This window comes from Callithrix jacchus, chromosome 1, assembly GCF_049354715.1.
Source record: "Callithrix jacchus isolate 240 chromosome 1, calJac240_pri, whole genome shotgun sequence".
NCBI classification, from domain to species: domain Eukaryota; kingdom Metazoa; phylum Chordata; class Mammalia; order Primates; family Cebidae; genus Callithrix; species Callithrix jacchus.
The window spans coordinates 84,775,416-84,799,659 of NC_133502.1; the positions used below are offsets into that span (position 1 = coordinate 84,775,416).

The window sequence follows — 24,244 nt, forward strand, 5'->3', positions numbered from 1 at the left end:
ATCCAATATAATTGGTTACAAAAGGAGAAAAAAGGAGAAATTCAGATACACACATGGGGAGAGCACCACGTGGAGATGAGGTCAGGGACTGAGGTGATACAGCCAAAGCCAAGGCTGCCAGAGATTTCAGCAAACAGCAGAAGTGAGGAGAAGGGCCCCGAAGAGTCTCCCTCACAGCCTCAGAGGGAAGCCACCCTGCTGATACCTGGATCTCAGAGCCTCTCGAATTGTGAGACAATAATTAGTACTTTAACATAAAAAAGTACTATAGAATGCTTAGTACTCCAATGTTATGAATATTAGATCTTTCATTATTGTTCCACATTATTATTCATTTCTTTTCAGTCTATTTTCTCTCTGTTGTTCAGATTGAGTACTTTGTATTGTTCTGTCTTTAAATTCACTATTTTCCCCTGCTACTGGGCCAATCCAGTTATGTTCAAGCACCAATTCACAAAGGAAGTTGTGTTAAAATCTCCCTCATCAGCAGGGCATGGTGGCTCACACCTGTAATCCCAGCACTTTGAGAGGCTGAGATGGGCAGATCACCTAAGGTTAGGAGTTTGAGACCAGCCTAGCCAACATGGTGAAACCCCATCTCTATTAAAAAAAAAAAAAAAAAAAACTTAGCCAGGCTAGTGGCATGTGCCTATAGTCCCAGCTACTTGGGAGGCTGAGGCATGAGAATCATTGGAACCTGGGCAGCAGAGGTTGCAGTGAGCCATAATCAGAGCACTGCACTCCAGCCTAGGTGACAGAGTGAGGCTCTGTCTCAATTAAAAACAAAAACAAAAAACTCCCACACACACCAATTGTGGATTTGTGTCTTTCTCTCCTCTTAGCTCTGTCAGTTTTCACTTAATGAATTTTAATGTTATGTTATTAGGTAGAAAAAAATTTTAGCTTGTTTTATCTTTCTGTCAAAGAAACTCATTTCTCTCTCTTTATCTCAGTAATATTCAGCCTTAAAGTTTACTTTGTCTGCATGTGCATGCATGTTCATTGCGGCACTGTTTACAATAGCAAAAACCTGGAATCAACCCAAATGCCCATTGATGATACACTGGACAAGGAAAATGTGGCACATATACACCGTGGAATACTATGCAGCCATAAGAAATGATGAGTTCATATCCTTTGTAGGGACATGGATGAATCTGGGAACCATCATTCTCAGCAAACTGACACAGAACAGAAAGTCAAAGACCGCATGTTCTCACTCATAGGTGGGTGTTGAACATTGAGAACACATGGACACAAGGAGGGAAGCATCACACACTGGGGTCTGTTGTGGGGGAATGGGGGAGGGACAGCAGCGGGTGGGAAGGTTGGGGAGAGATAATATGGGGAGAAATGCCAGATATAGGTGACAGGGGGATGGAGGTAGCAAACCACCTTGCCATGTATGTACCTATGCAACAATCCCGCATGATCTGTACATGTACCGCAGGACCTAGAGTACAATTTAAAAAAATAGTTTACTTTGTCTGGTATTAGTATAGTTGCTAGTTATAACAATTCTTTCAGTAGGTGTTTCCAAGTCGATCTTTTCCTAGCCTTTTACTGCCTATATCCTTATATATAAGTCTATATCTTTTTTTTTCTCTTTTTCGAGACAGAGTCTCACTCTGTTGCCCAGACTGGAGTGCAGTGGTGCAACCTCAGCTCACTGTGACCTTGGCCTCCCAGGTTCAAGTGATTCTCCTGACTTGGCTTCCCAAGTAGCTGGGATTATAGGTGTGAGCCACTGCGCCCCACCATTAAGTCTATCTCTTTTAAGGAGCTTGTTGTTGGCTTAAAAAAACAAACAAACTAGTCTAACAATTTTTGGAGTATTTTATTTCCTTTCACTTAATGTAGTTGCTGGTATATTTGTGCTTGAATCTATCATCTTATTATAATTTTCTATTTTTCTACCATCTTTTGAATTTTTTTTTTTTTTTTTTGAGACAGGCTCACTCTGTCACCTAGGCTGGAGTGCAGTGGCCTATCTTGGCTCACTGCAGCCTTTGCCTCTAGACTCAGGTGACCCTCCCACCTCAGTCTCCCCAGTAATGGGGACCACACCTAGCTAATTTTTGTATTATTTGTAGAGACAGGGTTTTGCCATATTGGTTAGGCTGGTCTTGAACTCTCTGGATTCAAGGAATCTACCCACTTTGGCCTCCCAAAGAGCTGGGCTTACAGGTTGTGAGCCACCACACCTGGTCATCCTTTGATTTTTAATTTTTGACTTATTTCATATTAATCAACCATATTGCATTCAAAATAGAATTATTTCCTCTTAAAACTTGATAGTTCCACATTTTAAAACTATCCTGTTTGTGGTTAGAAAGACTTTACTAGTACTTTGATTTGCCTTAAATTTATACATTTACCTAAAATGTTCAATATTTTCCTTAAGATAGATTCTTGATGTGAGATGCTTGAAGTCATGGCATGAACATGCTAAGTTTGGGACACATGCTCAACCTCCTTTCCAGAAAGGCTGTACCAACCAATTTATCCATATACTTCCATCTAAAGTATATTAGGGCCTTTGTTTTACTGAGCCCATGCTATCATTGGATAATTGTCATTGCTTTAAAAAATCTTCATTTACTTGGTAAGTGGGAAAAAAAAAAAATTTGTTCTTTAAGGTTGACTTTTATGGCATATTTATTAATCCAATAAATGACTGCTTCTATGAACAGCTTATTCACATCCTTAGGCCCTTTTCCTATTGGGATATTAGTTTTTCTTATGAGTTTGTAAGAATTCATTAAAAAATAGGAATAATAATTCTTTGCCAACTGCTGAAAGTTGTTTTCTTGTTTTTCACCCTTATTTTGTGATTTTTCTCACTAACCTCTGGAAGAGAGAAAGAGAAAAAAAAAGATCCTGGCTGCAACTCAAGATACAAGAACAGAGAGTAAGTGAAGAACTCTGCCTCCCATAAAACTATTATGTGTCTTAAGAACTAATTATATAACGCTTCCTAAAAGGTTATCAGTTAAAAATAAAGAACATACTTTATGAATTTTTTAAGAGAGCTCCCTCTGTTGCTAATTTGTATAAGTACTCAATGATCATCTTTTTAAGTATAAAAGTTAATAAGACCACCAAATATTAAACAGCCTATTAGCATGATATTCTCTACAGAAAATGTTTAATGATAGACCGTAATCCTTCGGCTTCAAAACTGTTAGCCTGGGGTAAGGAATGAAGAGAATCTATCTAAAATATATTCACAAGCGTTTCTGAAGAGTGAAAACAAAACAAAACAAAACAAAACCACAGCTGTCTAGTACTTTGGCCACCAGGAAGGAAAGCTAAAAGAATGAGAGAATATAGTTTGCTTCAGGCAAAATTCTCTGATGGGGTGGGGTTGAGACTGGCCAATGTAGCTACTTCTACATCTCCAGGGCAGGAATGAGCAGAGTGACAACAAGCCTAACTTGCTTCAGAAGAGAACCCTATCTTTCCATGTGGATAAAGGGGAACCCTCATACACTATTGGTAGGAATGTAAAGTAGTACAGCTGCTATGGAGAGGCACGGAAATGCCTCAAAAAATTAAACATAGAACTACCATATGATCCAGCAATTCTATTACTGGGTATATATCCAAAATAAAAGAAATCAATATATCCAAAAAATATCTGCACTCCCATGTTTATTGTAGCACTATTCACAAATAGCCAGAATATGAAATGAACCTAGGTACCCATTGATGCATAAATGGATAAAGAAAGTATGGTGTCTATATGTAATGGAATATTATGCAGCCATAAAAAGAACGAAGCCCTCTCATTTGCAGCAACATGGCTGGAACTGGAGGCCATTATGTTAAATGAAATATGTCAGGCATAGAAACACAAATATCACATGTTCGTATGCATATGTGGGAGCTGAAAAAAAGTAGATTTTATGAAGATAGAGAGTAGATTGGTGGTTACCAGAGGCCCAGAAGGGGAGGCACGTGCAGGGAATGAAGGGAGAAAAAAAGAATGTAAATGTATTTATTACCAATGAACTGTATACTTAAGATTGGTAAAGACAGTAAATTAGATGAGCTTTTTTTATTTGAGACAGTCTCGCACTGTCACAGTGCTGGAGTGCAGTGGCACAATCTTGACTCACTGCAACCTCTGTATATAGGCATATTTTACCTCAGTTAAAAAAAAGAAAAATCTATCGTTCCAGTGTTTTCATTTTTATTATTTTATTTTTAAAAATACGTATTTTTGCGACAGGATCTAACTCTATCACATAGCCTGGAGTGCAGTGGTGTGATCTCAGTTCACTGCAACCTCAGCCTCCTGGGCAAAGTGATGCTCTCACCTTAGCCTCCAAAGTAGCTGTGACTACAGGCGTGCACCACCACACCTGGCTAATTTTTGTATTTCTTTTTGGGTAGAGATGGAATTTCCCTATGTTAACCAGGCTGGTCTCAAACTCCTGAGCTCAAGTGATCTACCTGCTTTGGCCTTCCAAAGTGCTGGCATTACACATGGGAACTTCCAAGCCTAGCCCCAATGTTTTCAGTTTTAAATATAAAATTGGAAAAAGGGCCGGGCACGGTGGCTCACACCTGTAATCCTAGCACTTTAGGAGGCAGAATTGGGTGGCTCACAAGGTCAGGAGATAGAGACCATCCTGGCCAACATGGTGAAACCCTGTCTCCATAATAAAAACGCTTCGTGGAAAAAGGGTTTCACGAATCATGTGGTAGCGGGGGAGGAAGTGCGGCTTGTTTTCTTTCCTCCAGTCTCAGGGCTGCAAACGGAGCGCGATGCACGGAGACTCCCGCGGGGGCGGCGCCGCTGCGAGTCCAGATGACGCCGGAGCTTCCATGGCTGTGCAGCAGCGCCCCCGCCCGATGGAGACCCCGCCGTCGGACCCGGCCAGCAACTACTCGCTGCCACCCACGCTGACCCCAGCTGTGCTCCTCTACGTGAAGCTCAGCCTCACTGTCGTCTACACCGTGTTCTACACTCTGCTCTTCGTGTTCATCTACGTGCCGCTCTGGCTGGTGCTGCGCTTACCGCCACAAGCAGCTCAGCTACCAGAGCGTCTTCCTCTTCCTCTGCCTCTTCTGGGCCTCCCTGCAGACTGTCCTCGTCTCCTTCTACTTCAAAGACTTAGTGGAGGCCAAATCGCTCAGCCCCTTGGTCTTCTGGCTGCTCTGCTGCTTCCCCGTGTGCCTGCAGTTCTTCACCCTCACACTGATGAACTTGTACTTCATGCAGGTGATTTTCAAAGCCAAGTCAAAATATTCTCCAGAATTACTCAAATACCGGTTGCCCCTCTACCTGGCCTCACTCTTCATCAGTCTTATTTTCCTGTTGGTGAATTTAACCTGTGCCGTGCTGGTGAAGATGGGAAATTGAGAAGGTTATCGTCTCCGTTTGAGTGGCCATTAATGACACCCTCTTCATGCTGTGTGCTATGTCTCTCTCCATCTGTCTCTACAAAATCTCTAAGATGTCCTTAGCCAACATTTACTTGGAGTCCCAGGGCTCCTCTGAGTGTCAAGTGACTGCCATAGGTGTCACTGTGATACTGCTGTACACCTCTTGGGCCTGCTACAACCTGTTCATTCTATCATTTTCTCAGAACAAGAGCATCCATTCCTTTGATTACGACTGGTACAATGTATCAGACCAGGCAGAGTTGAAGAATCAGCTGGGAGATGCTGGATACGTATTATTTGGAGTGGTGCTTTTTGTTTGGGAACTCTTACCTACCACCTTAGTAGTTTATTTCTTCCGAGTCAGAAATCCTACAAAGGACCTTACCAACCCTGGAATCGTCCCCAGCCATGGATTCAGTCCCAGATCTTATTTCTTTGACAACCCTCGAAGATATGACAGTGATGATGACCTTGCCTGGAACATTGCTCCTCAGGGACTTCAGGGAGGTTTTTCTCCAGACTTCTATGATTGGGGACAAGAGACAAACAGCTTCCTCGCACAAGCAGGAACTTTGCAAGACTCAGCTTTGGATCCTGACAAACCAAGCCTGGGGTAGCATCAGTTAATAATTTTATGGAAGATTCCTCAGATGAAAAGCTTCAGAAAAGTGTAGTGACAGCTGAATTTTTAGGGTACTTTTCCTTAAGAAACAGAACTTGATTTTTGTTACAGGTTTCCAATGGCTCCATAGGACTAAGCAATAATGATAAACCCTTATTTTAGTACTAAACAGGAAGCCTTGCTATATCAGTGGATATAATTTAAACTTTTTAAAGAAAATCTGTACTTTTGTAAAGATGTATTTTATATAACTTAAATAATGATGCTAAAGTATACTAGGTTTTTTTTTTTTCTTTAGAATGTTATTGCAATTATGTCATAGTTTGCATGGACTTCTATGCATAATTCACTTTAAAAATACAGAATATATGGTCTAAAATTTTTTAAAGCTTTTGGACTAAAGTATTCCTTAAATCTTACCTCTTCAGGTCACTCAGATTCTGAATGCCACATTGGTAGACTCATAAAATACAATTGACAACTTAGAAAGCCAACTGCAACTCCAATGTTGATAGTTAAAATGAAATGGAATAGCAACAGACTATAAGGCCTTTAGAGTTTTTTTTTAAAGGTTCAGGCAGTAGGTCCCTCAAAGAATCTCTTAAGTTTTGCCCAAAGACTTATTTCCTTTCAATAGGGCGCTAATGTATACACATTAATGATAACAAGTTGATAACATTAAAAATGTAGCTGACTTATCCTATTAAACCTCCTCTGCTGTAAAAAAAGAAAAAGAAAAAGAAAGAAAAAGGGTTTAACTTACTTAAATAGTTCAACATAAATCAGAAACCCAGAAAGGCAGGCTTAAAGTATAGAAATATATTTAAACACATTTTAAGACTGTCTTCAGAGATATAGTAAAGTTCTTTTTTCAAATTTTTGTTCCACAGAACCATCAAGTTCAACATAGTGAAGTTCTTTGTGTTTGAAAAAGAAAATGAACATAAGCACATAATATTTGATAGGGAAAGCTACTTACCATCATACTGCAAAAATCCATTTTTATCTGTCTCTATCTCAGACTCTGGCTAGAAAAATAATAAAATACCCATCAAAATGGTGTGTAGGAAATAAATAATAAAGATTAAAGCGTGGTAAGTCTTTAATAAATGCTTTGGATGATCAATGAAAGCACTGATAGACAGTGCCATCTAGTGGATAAGTAACATCATTGTGCTGAGCCTAGTGTTGTTTTTTTTTTTTGGAGACAGAGTTTCGCTCTTGTTGCCCAGCCTGGAGTGCAATGGCACCACAACCTCTGCCTCCCGGGTTCAGGTGATTCTCTTGCCTCAGCCTCCTAAGTAGCTGGGATTACAGGCATGCACCACCACACCTGGCTAATTTTGTATTTTTAGTAGGGACAGGGTTTCTCCATGTTGATCAGGCTGATCTGGAACTCTCGACCTCAGGTGATCTGTCTGCCTTGGCCTCCCAAAGTGCTGGGATTACAGGTGTGAGCCACCGCCCCTAGCAACTGAGCCTTTCAATACAAAAGGTACACTCGCCAAAGACTTCTTGGATGTACTTCAATTAATTTTGTGGTTAAATATTTTTGTATTAAATAAATTAAGAAGTTTTATAGATACCTTGAAGAAATCATCCTGACATATGATACTGCAATTTGGGAGATGTTTCTGCAAATTCTTAGCCAGTGTTGTTTTCCCACCGTTTGTTACACTGAAGCAAAGAAAAAAAGTACCAAGAAGGAAAATGCATTAAAAAAAATCATTAAACTTTTTTTTTTTTTTTTTTAAGAGAGATGGCGTCTCGCTGTGTCACCCAGGCAGGAGTGCAGTGGCACAATCTTGGCTCACTCCAACCACCGCCTCCTGGGTTCAAGCGATTCTCCTGCCTCAGCCTCTCAAGTAGCTGGAATTACAGGCACCCGCCACCATGCCCTGCTAATTTTTGTATTTTTAGTAGAGACGGGGTTTTGCCGTGTTAAACAGGCTTGTCTGAAATTCCTGACCTCCGGTGATCTACCCACCTCCGTCTCCCAAAGTGCTAGGATTAGGCATGAGCCACTACGCCTGGCCAAAAATCATTCAACACTTTAAAATAATTTTTTAAGAGGATATTTGAAGCAATATTTACTATTTAAGAAAAAAAATGATTTCTGTCATAGATAATACTGAAAACCACAGGCACTGGCAGATCTGATGTACTAAATGATAAGAAATAAGCTGAGAAAGATGAAGCAGAAAGGTAACTACTGAGCGAGTGAACTAACACTAACACTTAAAAATACAGATACTGTGTTGTGAGTGAAATTTTTTTTTGTCTATGACAAAATATTCACATGGTTCATGCACAGCTCAGAGAATATGAGTAGCACATTTTAGTGCAAGTGTATAAAACTGCATATGGTCACTGTGATTTTGTGTCCAGGCATAGTGCAAAAAAACAGAGGAATGGCTTATTATAAGCCCACCTACGATGAAATCACATGTCCTCTGTGATGCCTCCTTTTCCCCATCTCTCTCCACCTGGGGGCCAGCTGGGAGGTCTGTTGTTGCAGCTTATCACATCAGGCCAGTTATTTGTCCCTTCTGGATGGACTGTGAAGTCCAGAAGAAGGGGCACTGAGTTACTCCTCTTTAGATCTAGTTTCCTAGCATCTAGGAGATCACATAGGAGGGAGGCACTTCTCTATTCAGTAATTTACTGAAAGAGTGTTTTAATCTGACTTATGTCTGCAACATAAGTCAGCAACATAAGTCAGGGCATTTGTGAACCTGAATGAGAAAAAAATTATACCTTTATTTTCATTGAATTCTAACATTTAATTGTAAGTGATATAAGTACGCTTGACATTCATCAACAGAAATCACAGCTATTTTCATATTATGTTGCAGTTGGGGTGGATATCTTGAAGCATCATTGATGTTTATTATTATTTCAGATTCATGGCATTGTATAGACCCACCTCTGGATACTGTTATTTAATATATTAACATAGAAGAGTATATATTACAATATCACAAATCTGTTTTCAAAAATTTTTATAACTATATTTCAATATAACCAATTTCCTTTGTATTCATGTATTTTATTTTGTACACTTAAAACTATTACTCTAAGATCAAGATTTCATCATACCATCAAATGTTCACAGCACAAAAAACTCCTGACTACACATCTATTTGTAAGAAACTGTGCTTAATCCCAGATGAGATCAATCCACAAATACAATCTAGAAAAGGGAAAATGAACTAATATCCATTCGTCACATAGCTTGTATATACCTTATGCCTCAAGGAAGAAGAAACCTGATTCACAAAATTTCTCATTTAACCTTACGATATACAATTGGGTAGGATATAGGCCATCTCTTTGGAAAAGTGAGTGGGTGCTACCCTATGTATTGAGAAAATATTATGACGTTTCCCCCTCTTTAACAAAAATGTCTATGAACCATACCAAATGTCCATAGTTTAGGTATTAAGTTTTGGTTTAAATGAAGTAGTGATCGGGGTGACTTTATTACAATATGAACAATCTGGCTAGAAAAATCTGTCATTTTCTAGACTTATCTCTGTTAAGATCATACAGTCAAACTAAGAGTAGCAATCAGATCCTTTCTCACTGACTTAGCTAAAGCCAATGAGAAATACACACCCCATTTTTGTATAAGCCTTAGAGGAGACAGACTGGCTAGAAGACAGTTTGCTGAGACATGGAGAGGAAAAGGGAGGAAGAAGTATTTAAACAAGCCTGCACCTAAGATCCACACTCAGACTGTAGACATCCTGGTCAGGTGACAGCTCAGGACTCAATCTCCTCCTGTGGCACACCCACAACCACCTCACAGCCTTGCTCTCATGTGTGCTATCCAACATGAGGATAAGCCTGCCCAGCATGTATTCTTTTCTAGGATCTGAAGAAGGAAAAAGGGTGACTACTTGCTCACAACACCCAAATAAATGCACAACTCCTGGACCATTTAGTTTTACGTGCCAGGTAACAAGAGGGCTCATTGTATTTGAAAACAACTGTGGGCTAGGGAGAAGTTAAAAGGCAGTCTATAATTATTTAAACATATAGAGAATATATTGCAACAGGTGGATGCTAATATTCCAGTCTTCCAGTTGAGCAAACTATGGATTGATAAGTTGTATACTAATAAAACTGGTCTACGTTAAGTAATGGAGATGGGATACAAAGTCTACTGCCAAAATGGATTTTAAACTTTTTTATGTTGTGGGACTCTAAGAGAATCCCATGAAAGTTATGATCTCTTTCCCCAGTGACTGAGTTTGGATATTTTTCCCCCCAAATCTCATATTGAAATATGATCCTTGGCCAGGCACAGTGGCTCACACCTGTAATCCCAACACTTTGGGAGGCCAAGGTGGGCGGATCACCTGAGGTCAGGAGTTCAAGACCAGCCTGGTCAACACGGTGAAACCCCATCTCTATTAAAAATACAAAAATTAGCTGCATGTGGTGGTGGACCCTGTACTCCCAGCTACTCAGGAGGCTGAGGCAGGAGAATTGCTTGAATCTAGGAGATGAAAGTTGTGAACTGAGATCGTGCCACTGCACTCTAGCCTGTGAGCTGAGATCACACCACTGCACTCCAGCCTGGGCAAGCGAGACTCCATCTGAAAAAAGAAATGTGATCCCCAAGTTGGAGATGGGGCCTGCTGGCAGATGTTTAGCTCATGGGAGCAGATCCCTCATGAAGGGTTTGGTGCCATCGCCATGGTAATGAGTGAGTTCTTGCTCTGTTGGTTCATGTGACAGCTGGCTGTTTAAAAAGTCTAAGACCTCCCTCTCTCTCTTGCTCCTTCTTCTGCCATATGACATGCTGGGTCCCCTTCACCTTCCATCATGAGTGTAAGCTTCTTGAGGCCCTCATCAGAAGCCCATACCAACACCATGCTTCCTGTACAGCCTGCAGAACAGTGAGCCAAATAACCTATTTTCTTTATAAATTACTCAGCTTCAGGCTTTCCTTTGTAGCAAGACAAATGGACTAACACACCCAGAAAAATGACTGTCTTTACATTTCTGTTAAATTTCCTGGAGGTTAATGGATATCCCCTGAATTCCTTCAGAACCCCATTATTTACAAGTGAATAATTACTAAGTTATTACTTCCCTATGAACTCATTATTTGATTGAGACTTATTGGATAATTATTTCCTAGGGAAGTGAGTGGTTAAGTTCATAAGATGCAAGTCAGGAACAAAAGTTGCCACAACTGAATCTGGCATGGGCTTCACAGATGCAGCAGCACTAAAATGAAATCAAGGCACTTGGCCAGGTACAGAGGCTCATCCTTGTAATCCTAGCATTTGGGAGGCCAAGGTGGAAGGACTGTTTGAGGCCAGTAGTTCAAGAACAGCCTGGAAAACATAGTGAAATCCTGTCTCTTAAGAAAGAAAAAAAAGGAGAAATCATGACACTTGCTAAAGAAAAGAGAGTGGAAAGGAGGCTTTCTTAGGAAGTTATGGATAGTACTTAGTGCACAGGACAAGAAGACATGAGGTAGGTTTCTAGGTATGGCCCTGTACTGGGACATTGAGAAGAGGGAAATCTTATTTATAACATTGGATCCTGCAGTGGACTTTGTAGTTGCCTCTCCAGGTCCCATTTCTGTCTTTTAGGTCCAGCTGGGACTGATCCCATTCTCAATTCCAGAACAGAACCCACGGACCTAAACCAATCAATATAATCCCATCTATTTTACCACAGTGGCTGGGTGTACGTGGACCAAACTTGTCCAGTCATAGGGAGACCTATGATCTAGGGGAAGAGAAGCATTTTCCCTTCTGCGCAGTGACAGCCTATGAAGAAACAAGAAGTCACAGGGCTCCTTGTAGTTCCTTGTGACCAAAAGATAAGCCAATTCTAAGATGAACCCAAATGAAAGAGGTATAGAAGAGGGAGAAACTCTTTGGTGATACCACTGAGCTCCTGTATCAAACCTTTCCTGCAGCCTGCTCCTCCTGAGGTGGATACATTTCCTTTATTATTTATGGATGGCTTTCATATACCATGATATTCAGATTTAGTTCTAGATAACTGGGAACCACCGAATATCATTCACCAGGCAGAGAATTAAAATGTTCTGTATGAAGATGAAACTGGTGGAGGTGTGAAGGAAAGATTAGAAGGGAAAGATGGGGATTAGGGAATTATGGCCTATATTAGGATGGTGGCAGTGATTGTGGGAAGGAAGAGAAACCCAAGAGAAGTACTGCAGAGAAAAACTGAACTTTTCTTTAGATGGGAGGCAAAGCAGAGTTCTGACATTTAGTTCACTCAATTTTACTTCTGATTGATGACTTATTATGGTAATGTAATACAATAACACAATGATCTCCCCAAAATTATAAACAAAATAGTCTCAAATATTTTATTAATTGGGTCACACATAATGTGAATGTACTTAAAGATGAACATAATATGGTAGCAAAACAAATAATGTCATTTTCAGTTGATGTTGATGTCTTATTTGCATGCCTGCCTCTGACCACAGGTAGGATGACCATACAATTTAGAACATGTTTGAGAGTAAGAGAAGTATATCCAAGGCCACAGCATTAGCTTGGTCAACATGGGACATAAAGCCACCCAAAACATGGGGGAAAGGAATGGAGGTAAGGATGTTCTTTATACCACATGTCTGAAGCTGGGCATAGCTGGAAAGAAACAGTAAGTTTTCTCCTCTGCCATGCTGGAGGAACACCCATATAGAAAATGATAAATCATCTTGAACGAAAGCAGTGCCCAATCAGACCTTGCCTCTGGTGTAAGCTCCACAAAATAAATGGGAAAGTATGTAAACATGGTTGACTGACTCTTCTGTTTCTCTGTTTATAGGACACTCTTCCATCTTCCATCTCTTGTTGGCATTAATGAAGCCAGCACTCTACTGATCTCCACAGCAGTCTGCTCTTCCCCAGGACTCTGGAATCCTCACTGCTTCTCCGTCACCTACTCCATCCACAAAGAATCACCATTTGGACATCCTCAGTATCTTAAAAAGCGGTTTGTAGCAAAATTACTCACCCACTGATTCCAATGATAAATGTTTTCATAATTAGCTTTGAAAATCAGCTTCCTAGTATTTTCTAAAAGAAAAAAAATCAAATGCATATCATTTAGATGTCAAAAGAAAGAATCCTAAATTAGAAGCACCAGCTGAGAGGGGAAGATGACAGTGACCTCTCAGCCCAGGCTTGCATTATCCACATTCCTCACTGCATTGGCTTCCCCTACTACCACCGAGTGCCAATAGCTGGGGTGTGCTCAGGGCCTGTCAACCAGTTCAATTTCAGGTGAGCTGCCTGAGCACTTCCCCCTGAACATCTGTTTTCTGGGTGTGGAAGAGTTGCTAGGCCACAGTGTGTTATATGAAGTTTCATCCTCTCCTTAGCCAGGTTGCCTTCCACCTGCACGATTCAGGCACCTGGGTAATCACAGGCAAAAAGAAGCTAATACCCTTTAAGGACACTATTTCTTCACCCAAAAGCCTGGTATCATACCTAGCTAGGTATATTTTTTTGGAAACAGGCCAGTTAGTAAGTATTTGACACTGTGTGGGCCAAAAGGCAAAATCTAAGTTGTTAGGTATGGACTTACATAACAAGAGGAAAAACATTTTCACAAATTTTTCATGAAATTCAATATATAATCATAATTTTTTAAAAACAGGTCTACTAATGACAAAGAATGAAAGTCCCTTTTATTGGGCTATCATTTCCCTTAACTGGATTTCTGTAGTGCTTTCTACATGAAACTGCAAATGTTCAGGCAGAGGGCCAGGTTAAGCTACAGGCTGCTGTTTTGTGGACCTTTGGTCTAGGGGACAGCGGACAGTTTCATACATGCTTCCCTAAGGTTCACTAAAGCAGTCCTTGGTTATTACAATGGACCATTTTTCATTACTAAGTGAGAAGATAAAGCGCAGCTGGAGGTAATCTTAGAATAGTGGTTCTTGAAGGTCATCCCTGATGGCTACTGTTCTTCATTCTTGTCTGTTCAAGGTGGGTGGTCAGGGACCTAGGCTGTGTAGCTGGGGGCAAGTGGCTGCCAAGCTGGAAGCTCCCAGCAATGCTCCAGTTTCTATGATCTGTGTTCACACTCTCCCTGGAGTTATGGAGAAAAAAAGCATAGTGGGGAGAGGGCTATTATTGCCTGACTTCTTGGCTTATCCAGAATATTCCACATTGAGTACAACTGCTTAAGACTGGGGTCTACTTCTATTAACAAGTCTATGTGAGACAAGAATTCAATAATGACTGTGATAAAATAGCAGCTAGGCACGGTGGCTTATGCTTATAATCCCAGCACTTTGGGAGGCCAAAGCAGGCGGATTGCTTGAGGTCAGGAGTTTGAGACCAGCCTAGGCAACATGGCAAAATCCTGTCTCTACCAAAAATACAAAAGATTAGCCAGGCATGATGGCATGCTCCTGTAGTCTCACCTACTTTGGAGGCCAAGGTGGGAGGACTGCTTGAGCCCCCAAGGTGGGGGTAGCAGTGAGTGAAAATTGGGAGACTACACTCCAGCATGGGTGACAAAGTGAGACCCTGTCTCAAAAAATAAAATAAAATAGAACAAGTTGGATATTCGCATTTCATCCAAAGTTATGTTATCAAATATACATCTCCATCCAAATTTCCAAGGTATATTGAGGGAACTACTGCATATAATGAATATTATAAAATATATTTTTATGTTATAATTTTTCTGCTTTTGAATTTTATTTTACCCTGTTCTTACTTTTTTGGTATGTCAGTGCCATGCTGGCAACCAGCCTTTTTTTGGGGGGTGGGGGAGGGCGAGGCTGCTCTTTATCTCACTTTTGTGGTGATAAATGTTCTTTCTCTTACAAATTATGTTGTCAGTGGATGGTGGTAGAGTGATATCCTCACTTGACCAAATAAAACAAAAATTCATAAAACATTATCATTCCTTGCCTCCATCTTGCTTATTTTGGGATAGCTTGTTGAAGCATAAATTCCCAAACTTGGAGATACATAACTTTAGAGATTACTTGGCCTTTCATTTCATTTTGATTTCCATTTCATTTCATACTGGTTTCCATTTCATTTTGCAAAAGTGGAAACTGGCTCCGACAATAGAGTGATTTGCCTAAGATAGTTAGCAAAAAAGTCAGATACAAAACTAAAACAATTAAGTAGACTTCTCTCCATCACTCCAAGCTGCTAAAAAGCACTTTATTACTAACAGCAAAGAAAGGGTGTTGCACATGTGCCAGTTTAATTGTCAGGCTGTGTTGTATAATTGAAGTCATTCTTACTGATGCATTATTGATGGGGCATCTATTTGCTGTGCACACAGAATGGAAAGGACTACTGGTCCCCATCCTAATTGGCACATCTGTGCTTACATGTGTGGCTACTGCATCAATTACATGACATGTAAATAACAAGTGAGCATGGTTGTGGCATGGGAAATAGGCTTGAGGGCGTTACTTGCATTCAGGAACCAGGAATGAGATGGAGTAAAAAAACCCTACTTGTAAAATCTCTTGGATACCGTCAAATGCAATTTTTTTGTTTGTTTTTTTACCAAAACAGGAACTCCCAGTTCTACATTAGTTAGCAGTCTGGACTTGTCAAAGACAGTGTTTGGGTAAATGTTGGGCATATCCTATCAGCAATGAGCAGGTGACAATGTGATGGGAAGGGTGAGAAACTGGAACATGGAGACAAGAGAGACTGGGCTAAGTGACTACGGTGGGGTGGAAGGTGGGCCTAGCAATCACTGAAGCCATTTATTTCAAAAACAGTGTGGACGCACAGGGCAGCTTTAGGTGAGCTCCAAGTTCAGGCCTGGCTCTGTCCACCTCCACATCATGTTCTACTATTTAATTGCCTGTGGCCCTCTAAGAACTACTAGACTGCAGTGGGACGTGACTGTGGCACTGCATTTCAGCCTGGGCAACAGAGTAAGATCCTATATTAAAAAAAACAAAACAAAAACAGAAACATAACAACCCCAAAACCACCTCCTCAAAAAACAAAAACAAAACCAAATCAAATTTAAAAAGCCTGCAATTATGACTTGCCAGGCTTCATGAAGCAAATCTAAGTTTCGTACAAACTGTTAAATCATGTGATGTGGCCTAAGCGTCAACCCTTTGAACTGCCAGCTCCATCATTTCAGGGCATGCCAATCATTAGGAATACATACCACCTTCAATCTCATGGAATATCTGTGTCGTTTATTTTTCAAGAGCATGCAAAGTTTTCCTCAACAGCAGAGAGCTTTTGCGTAGTGGAAGAACAAACTAAGCCAATAGCAAACGTAAAATGACTAATTTTTATTTCTTACACTTTTAATGCTAAGTAAAATGTTGGGATTTTTCCATAATGCATATGTGTTAATTATGTTTGATTCATTTCACTACTAAATATTTACATTTTGGATTCTAAATTACAGAATGCTCAGAAGTGGCATGTGCAGAATCAGCAGATTGTAAGGAAGAGGGCAACTCACTAATGCAAATGGTCTGAAAGACAGATGACAATGTTCCTGCTAAATGTGCTCTTCAAATGTATCTACAGGACAGTCCGATATTTTAAAAAGAGGAAAATGTTTCCAGGACTTGTCACTCTGTATTCTATACAACAGCTATTTTAATTCTCTTCTTCCAGGAGATAGGGCAGCCTTTTCCTACTATTGTTTAAACTTTGCTCCCTTTTGGTAAACAAATCCCTCAAGGCTGGGGTTTTTGAAAACGCCATTCATGCCCCTCCCCCGTTGGTTTCATTTATATAGGCTCTTTTGTAAATAGCTTTTTCTTTCCCCAAATATACAATTGGTTTACCATATTGACTATTACTTTGAATTTATGCTATTGGCTTCCTTGTGTGCTCCAGTTCTTTCCTCCCACCGAAGATTGAATCCGCTAGGCCAGGGGTCGGCATACTTTTTCTGTAAAGTGCCAGGTAGGAAATGCTTTGGGCTTTGACGGCTGCTACTCAACCCTGCCAGGTAATGCGAAAGCCGCCACAGACAACGCAGAAACAAATGAGCGTGACCGTGTTCCAGTAAAGTTTTACGGACAATGAAATCGGAATTTCACGTAATTTTCACGTACCACAGAGTATATTTCTTTTGATTTCTTTTCAACCATTAAAAAAAGTAAAATAAAAATTCTTAGCAGGCCTTAGAATAACAGGCAGCAGGCGGGCGGTAGTTCATCGCCCCAAAGCTAGAGGAATGAGACCCTCTCGAGTCGCGAGGATCAAGATCCTGGCCACTTCTCCCAACTGCGCGGTCTCTGGGAGGCAGCGTTCCCATTTTCAGGATTTTTCCGGGGCGCTAGAGCACCACGCCATTAGGAGTCCACGTCCTCCTCGGCAGGCCATCTATCAGTTCTGTGAAGGTGGCAGGAGTCCCGGCAGGGCTTTCAGGGCGCAACCAAGTCCCGGGCTCCAGCACAGAAACCCTATAGAGACACCTACAGGCCCCAGCGAGGCGGCGCGGCGCGGTAGTGGCGAGCAGGTACGCACTCACCTGGCTCCAGTTCGAGTCCTCCCAAACACAGCGGAGAGGCGACGGCCAAGCGCTGCCAGTCCCCAGTGCGCCACTACCCGCAGCTCGCTCCCCGAGAGGCCAACGCCCTCCCGGGTTAGAGGTGGCCACCGGAGGCCCCACTCCATCCGGCTCAGCGCCGGGTTCCAGTCCCCGTTGGGGCGGAGCTCCGGCGAGCTTGGCCTCTGGCGCGCGCCCCTGCCCGGCTCCCGCCCTTCCCTATCGGGGGCGCGCGCGGCCCGGCCGGCCCTGACGCGTGCCCGCTTCACCCTCGCTCCGCTCCGACCGGTTCCGCCGCCGTGCGCGCCGCCTGCGCTCCCGCTGCGGCGAAGCTGCCAGCTCGGGAGCCAATTAGCGCTCGGCGAGGCGGCGTCCACTTCCTCGTCGTCCTGGCGCGCGCTCTCGACGGCTCTGGCGGCCGCGGGGCGGGGAACTCTGCGGAGCCGCTCTGCCTGCGTCGGCTCGTCTCTCAGCCTAGGGTGGGCGCCGGACCTGAGGCGCACGGCTGTAAGCCAGATAAAAAGCAACCTCGGGGTGCCCGGAGTTCCAGGTGGCGGCAGTTGGTGGACTTTTCTGCGGGGCCTTAAGGATTTGCAGCTCCAGGAAGCGAGATGTCGAAGCCGCCACCGAAACCAGTCAAACCAGGTGAGGGAGGCGCTCGCCGGGTCCTCCAGCCGCCGCGGTGCCGGCTCCTCCTCTGCCGCTTGGCAGGGAGGACCCGGTGCGCACCCGGCCCCGAGCCTGGCTTCCGAGATCCGCCCCAGCTGGATGGGGGCTCTTAGTTTTGCTGCAGTCGCTGTTAAGGGGGAAGGATCGATTTGATACCAAGAGGATTTCGAGGATTAAAAAATATGTATTTTAAAGGGGAGTCAGCCTCACTTTTGCAACATTGTCATTCGCTGAAACTTTCAGAGGGTGTGTGGCAGCGTCCCATGGAAGTTTTCCGGAAAGACAGGGCCATTGATCTCCCTTTAAAAAATGTCTTGAAATGGTCTTTTGCCACTTCCTCTTTTCTCAGTGTTTGTTACTGTCAATTTAGGGTTCCTGACCGGCCAGAGTGAACGGGAAGTGCAATGCTTGCAGGGTGGGGTGGGCGAGCGAGCCTCCTCCGGGATTTCACTGAAGAGCCGCGTTTGAAACTGACCTCGGGATCTTGGGAAGAGCGTTTAGAAAACCCTGTACTCGCGCTCCCTGTGGAAAGAATCTAGCATGCGGCAGTAATCTCAGCTGTTGCTATTCGGAAGTGTAGCTATATCATCTTTTCCTTCGCTCTCCCAAAGACTTTGGCGAGCTAAACCTGAGGGCTGAGATTACTAAATTCTCAAAGCGGTTTTCTTGGCGGACTGTCCTTGTTCACTTTTGTTCTGTTCTTAGAATATTTTCTGTGATATGCAGAAATAAGAGAATTATAAAAGAGACGTTCTAATTAAAAACTGTAACATACTCTTCGGCGCTTTCGTTTGGGTGGGTAATTAGAAAGGACTGAGTATGTCAATACTGTAACAACTCTTAGGTGCATTCGTTTGGGTAGGTATTTAAGGGAAATGCAGGAAATGGAAGATAAGTGGCTCCGATGTATTCTTGGTTTTTTCTTCCCATCTCGTGTAATTTCGGTATAGCGAAATGCTGAAATTTAATCCATTTACATCAAATTTTGAAGTAACTTTTGTTGCAAGAGATAAGAGTTTCAGTGATTTTTTTTTCCTTGATCTTCCTAAACTCTGCAGCTTTCATACTTTCCTAGTTTTCTTTCTTTGCGTTCCTACAGTTGGAGTATGAAGTTTCTTTATTTGATAATCATGTACGTAAGTATGTGGAATAGTCCTTCACTGAGGACTTACATCTTGGTGGGCTGAGTGTGAAGGAAGTTACCGAGACTGGCTCTGCCCGGGACAAAGATGGGGCACAGCTAGAGTTGGGCTCTGCTTTGCATTAGGTGTGGAATCTGATGAGAAATTTCCATTTTAAGAGCTTATGTAGGCTTGGAGCGATGGCTCACGCCTGTAATCCTAGCACTTTGGGTGGTCGAGGCGGGTGGATCAGGAGGTCAGGAGTTCAAGACCAACCTGGTGAAACCCTGTCTCCAAAAAAAAAAAAAAAAAAAAAAAAGGCCGGGCGCGGTGGCTCAGGCCTATAATCCCAGCACTTTGGGAGGCCGAGGCGGGTGGATCACGAGGTCAAGAGATCGAGACCATCCTGGTCAACAAGGTGAAACCCTGTCTCTACTAAAAATGCAAAAATTAGCTGGGCATGGTGGTGCACGCCTGTAGTCCCAGCTACTCGGGAGACTGAGGCAGGAGAATTGCTTGAACCCAGGAGGCCGAGGTTGCGGTGACCCGAGATCGTGCCATTGCACTCCAGTCTGGGTAACAAGAGCAAAACTCCATCTCAAAAAAAAAAAAAAAAAAAAAAGCAGTGCATATATATGAAGTAGCTTTCTAAACTTCTAAACTCAGGTGCAAATCAGGACCTCAAGTATCTAACAATGCAGCGTTATTCTTTGATAGCTAAACAATATTTTATCTTTTTCTGACCAGCTGCCTGTTGAAATACGTTATTTTTCAGGCGCGGTGGCTTAGGCATGTAATCTCAGCAATTTGGGAGGCCGAGGCGGGCATATTATGAGGTCAGGATACGGAGACCAGCCTGACCAACAGGGTGAAGTCCCGTCTCTGCTAAAAAAAAAAAAAATTAGCCGGGCATGGTGGTGCTCGCCTATAATCCCAGCTACTCAGGAGGCTGAGGCAGGAGAATTGCTTGAACCTGGGAGGCAGAGGTTGCAATGAGCCAAGATCATGCCATTGCACTCCAGCCTGGGTGACACAGGGAGACTCTGTTTCCATAAAAAGAATGCCCTGAGAAATAGTTTATGAGTTTTTTTTTTTTTTAATCTCTTCAGGCATATTAAATGATGTCTGTGTTGAAAATGGAGGGACTTTGGCAGGTATATGTGTGTGCACACAGTAGCGTATACTTGTGTATTCATGCAAACTTAGGGGTTTAGGGATAATCCTGTTACTAATTGTGGATATATTCCCAGGAATCTGCTTTCTCATATCAGAAAACTATGGTTAAACATGACTGGTGTTTAGAAGGAACTCCGCATTTTATTTTATTTTAATTTGTTTTCTCTGGTCCTTGATTCAGGATACAGGAAATTTTGGATCAACATTAATTTATAAATGAGATTCAGACACAAATGGGTTTGTTAGTTTAGTAATTTACAGTGAGAAACATTATTGTGAATCAGACTTGAACTAAAGCGATGGCCAGAAGCAGTGGGTCATGCCTGTAATCCCAGCATTTTGTGAGGCTGCAGTGGGAAGATTGCTTGAGGCTAGGAGTTTGAGACTAGCCTAGGCAACATAGCAAGACCCAGTCTCAACAGAAAACAAAAAACAAAAACAGGAGTGTCCTATTATAGTATGGTACCACATTTACTGTGTGTTAGGTACTGGTCTAGTCACTTTTACATGTGTTAATGCATTTGTTGCTCTCAACAGTCTTATGAGGTCAGTACCATTATATTATTCCTGTTGCATAGATGGGGAAATAAAGATGCACACAAATGTTATTTAACTTGTGTAAAGTCAGCAGTTAGAATGGGGGATATGGCAGGCAGATTAAAACCTAGGTGGTCTGGCTTTGAAGTCTGCACTCTTAACCATTTGCCTTAAGTCATGGTGCTCTATTCACATTGGTGGTTATGTGTATTTTAGAGGCAGTGGTCAGGAAGTGAAAAGGAAGGGTCCTCTGGTCCTCAGACCTTCTTTGTCACAAATGCACATACAGGTCACCCACTGGTTAGTACAGCAAGGAGAGTGGTGCTGTTTTACGTTCTTGTCCTGCAGGCAAGCTACATGGATAAAAATCTCCAAAGACAGCATGGGATTGGGGGCTTTGGGGTTGTATTTAATTTTATGGTTTGTTTATACCCTACCTCATGCCAAAAGGACTTCTAAAAATATACATGATCTGAGAGAGAGAAAAAATAAAGATAAAGCAAGGTCATCTAGAGGAAGGAAAGAATAATAAGATGAAACGAGGAAAAGCTAGCTAATAGACAATGCATGTAGTAAGGTCACTGCAGATTTGGCTCTCAGCTGCAAGCAGAGAGAAAAAAGATTTCAAGATTCATAGCGCTCATAAAATTAAAATGTGTTATTTGCTCTGAAAAGTAGGTATTTTAATGGCATTGAGATTTGAGACAGATTTTTCCTGTGGGTTCTCTTAAAGTGTTGGAGTGGCCTGGATAGCTGTAGCAGAATACAAGACTGAACACCCTAACCGTTTTTCTTTTTTTTTTTTTCCCCTAGCCGTTTTTCTTATAGCTTCTTTCAGAGCAAGATTTGGGCAAAACAGCTTGGCTCAGTTCAGTAGACAATACTAAAAGGAAAGGAGCTAGGTGAGTAAGGACAAAGGACTCACTGGAAGATATTAGAAGCAACGGACATTAAGCTATAATGCAGGCTAATAGCATCTTTCTGGCTGATCATCATATCCCCAACAGGGAAGTCCTTGGGCAGATGCTAGTGGGAGATCCTAGTCATTTTTGTACCATCTGGAGGATAAATCAGGGTTACCTTGTTTGGGTTTTTGGACATACTCAGAATTCATTTGCTAAACAAACGTTTCTTAATAAATGTAGCTCATATTTTAGGCCCTGTGCTAGACACGGGTTCCAAGGAACACTAACCTAAGGTATCATTCACGAGGGTCCTGAGTCTTATAGGGAAGACATATATATCTACAGATATTACCTAGAGTGTCCCATATCTACAACTGGATGGCTGATCTTATTTATTTTGTTTAAAAAAAAAAAAAGCTTGTAATTAAAAATATGAGTAATTTTTTTATTTTTAGAAAATTTGGAAAAAGGTAAAGATAAATAATAAATATGTAACTAAAAATATAGAAATCAGGCTGGGCACGGTGGCTTAAGCCTGTAATCCCAGCTACTTGGGAGGCTGAGGCAGGAGAATCGCTTGAACCTGGGAGGCGAAGGTTGCAGTGAGCCGAGATCGCGCCATTGCACACCAGCCTAGGTAACAAAAGCGAAACTCCGTCTCAAAAAAAAAAAAAAAAAAATATATATATATATATATATATATATATACATAATCCCTGTCATCTACTGATAATCACTCTTTATATTTGGCTGAATATTCTTTCAGGTGTCTTTTTTCTTCACATCCCTTTCATTTCAAAAAAGAAAATAAAAACAGTTAACCTCAGGTATCTCAGCTTCTGTTTGAAATGTCTTGCTGTTGGTTGGCATATATTTCTGAAAGCCTATATGGTACTGCCAACATTCTGCTTGAAAAATCAATTCTGTTACAGTTTGACCTTACCTTGCTTACCGATTTTGTTTCTGTAGAATCGTTTGGCCATACGAGGTCTGTCACTGAAACTTTCTCCCTTAACTGTTAGCTGTGCCACCATGGTACTCTACTAAGATGTGTTGCAATTTCAAAGTCTTCAGCTCATTTTTTTATGGTACCCTCTTTCTTTCTTTATGTTTTTTTTGTTGTTGTTGTTGTTGTTGTTTGTTTTTTTCTTTTTGAGATGGGGTTTTGCTCTGTTGCCCAGGCTGCTCTTGATCTCCTGGGCTCAAGTGGTCTTTCTGCCTGAGCTTCCAGAGCATCCAGAATTATAGGTGCTCCCCACCAATCCTGGCTGGGCCCTCCTTTCCTTTTTCTGAATGAGTACAACCTCCCAGTTTTACACATAGAGCATTTATGTTGTTTTCAGCCACTCTTAAAAGACTTGCAGTTCAATTAGGGTAAATCTCTCTGGCTTGTTAGAGTGTAGAAAACAGAACTTTTGTTCTCATAAAATCTTTTTAAAAAATACTTTATTCTGAGACTTGAGTCAGGATGGGCCAAAGATACTGAATGAGATTTGGACCATAGAATCATCTCATTCTAAGCAGTTTTGATAACCCTGTATTATAGTTGGAAACCTGATATCTGACCTTGGACATTTCTTCCAAATGGCATAATGATTTTGGTGGTGGAAGTAAAGGAACATAAATATTTCATGTGCCTTGTAAAGATAAATTCATGGAACTTTGAAGAAGCAAATGTTAGTGTTTTGGGTTCTTTTGTTTTTCAGAGTAAAAAATATAAACCTTAAAATACATCATATACATGCTGCTTAAATAACATTTTTGAGAGAAAAAGGCTTTTATATAAAATGAACTCAATTTTTGTATAATTTTTTTACCCCAACAAAGGAATTAATCAAAACTGAGCAGATGAGATTGGCTTTGAAATATGCACATGAATAGTCTTCATTTATAAACTTGATACTTTTTATACACAATGGCAGAATAAAGTCTGAGAAACATCTTGAAAATTTTAGAATGATTATGAGGATGATCATTTATTTGGCCCTTTATGTCAGGCACATCACCCAGCACTTGTATACTCTTCTTTTTTTTTTTTGAGACGAAGTCTTGCTCTGTCGTCCAGGCTAGAGTGTAGTGGCACAATCTCAGCTCACTGCAATCTCCAACTCCCGGGTTCAAGTGATTTTCCTGCCTTAACCTCCCAAGTAACTGGATTTACAGGTGCCCGCCATCATGCCTGGCTGTTTTTTTTATTTTTAGTAGAGATGGGGTTTCACCATCTTGGCCAGGCTGATCTTGAACCCCTGACATTGTGATTCACCCGCCTTGATTTCCTCAAGTGCTGGGATTACAGGCAT

The 24,244-nt window shown here is 41.6% G+C and overlaps 2 protein-coding genes and 1 pseudogene across 5 annotated transcripts in view; 2 read left to right on the forward strand and 1 right to left on the reverse strand.

The window, feature by feature from the left end:
* NMRK1 (nicotinamide riboside kinase 1) overlaps positions 1-17,689 on the reverse strand; it is a 31,591-nt gene extending 13,902 nt beyond the window's left edge. For all 4 annotated transcript variants that reach the window (XM_003731967.6, XM_078348684.1, XM_054254431.2 and 1 more), the window contains exons 1-4: positions 17,519-17,689; positions 13,037-13,098; positions 7,603-7,693; positions 6,996-7,044 (exon numbers count right to left, since the gene is read on the reverse strand). In XM_003731967.6, the coding sequence (XP_003732015.1) occupies positions 6,996-7,044; positions 7,603-7,693; positions 13,037-13,065 (169 nt within the window). In that variant the 5' untranslated portion in view covers positions 13,066-13,098; positions 17,519-17,689. The remainder of the gene's footprint in view (positions 1-6,995; positions 7,045-7,602; positions 7,694-13,036; positions 13,099-17,518) is intronic.
* Positions 4,700-6,143, forward strand: LOC103792730 (integral membrane protein GPR137B pseudogene; annotated as a pseudogene).
* Positions 17,690-17,934: 245 nt separating the features above from the next.
* Positions 17,935-24,244, forward strand: part of OSTF1 (osteoclast stimulating factor 1) — a 60,607-nt gene continuing 54,297 nt past the window's right edge. The window contains exon 1 of the mRNA XM_017972926.3: positions 17,935-18,181. Within this exon, the coding sequence (XP_017828415.1) occupies positions 18,148-18,181 (34 nt within the window). The 5' untranslated portion in view covers positions 17,935-18,147. The remainder of the gene's footprint in view (positions 18,182-24,244) is intronic.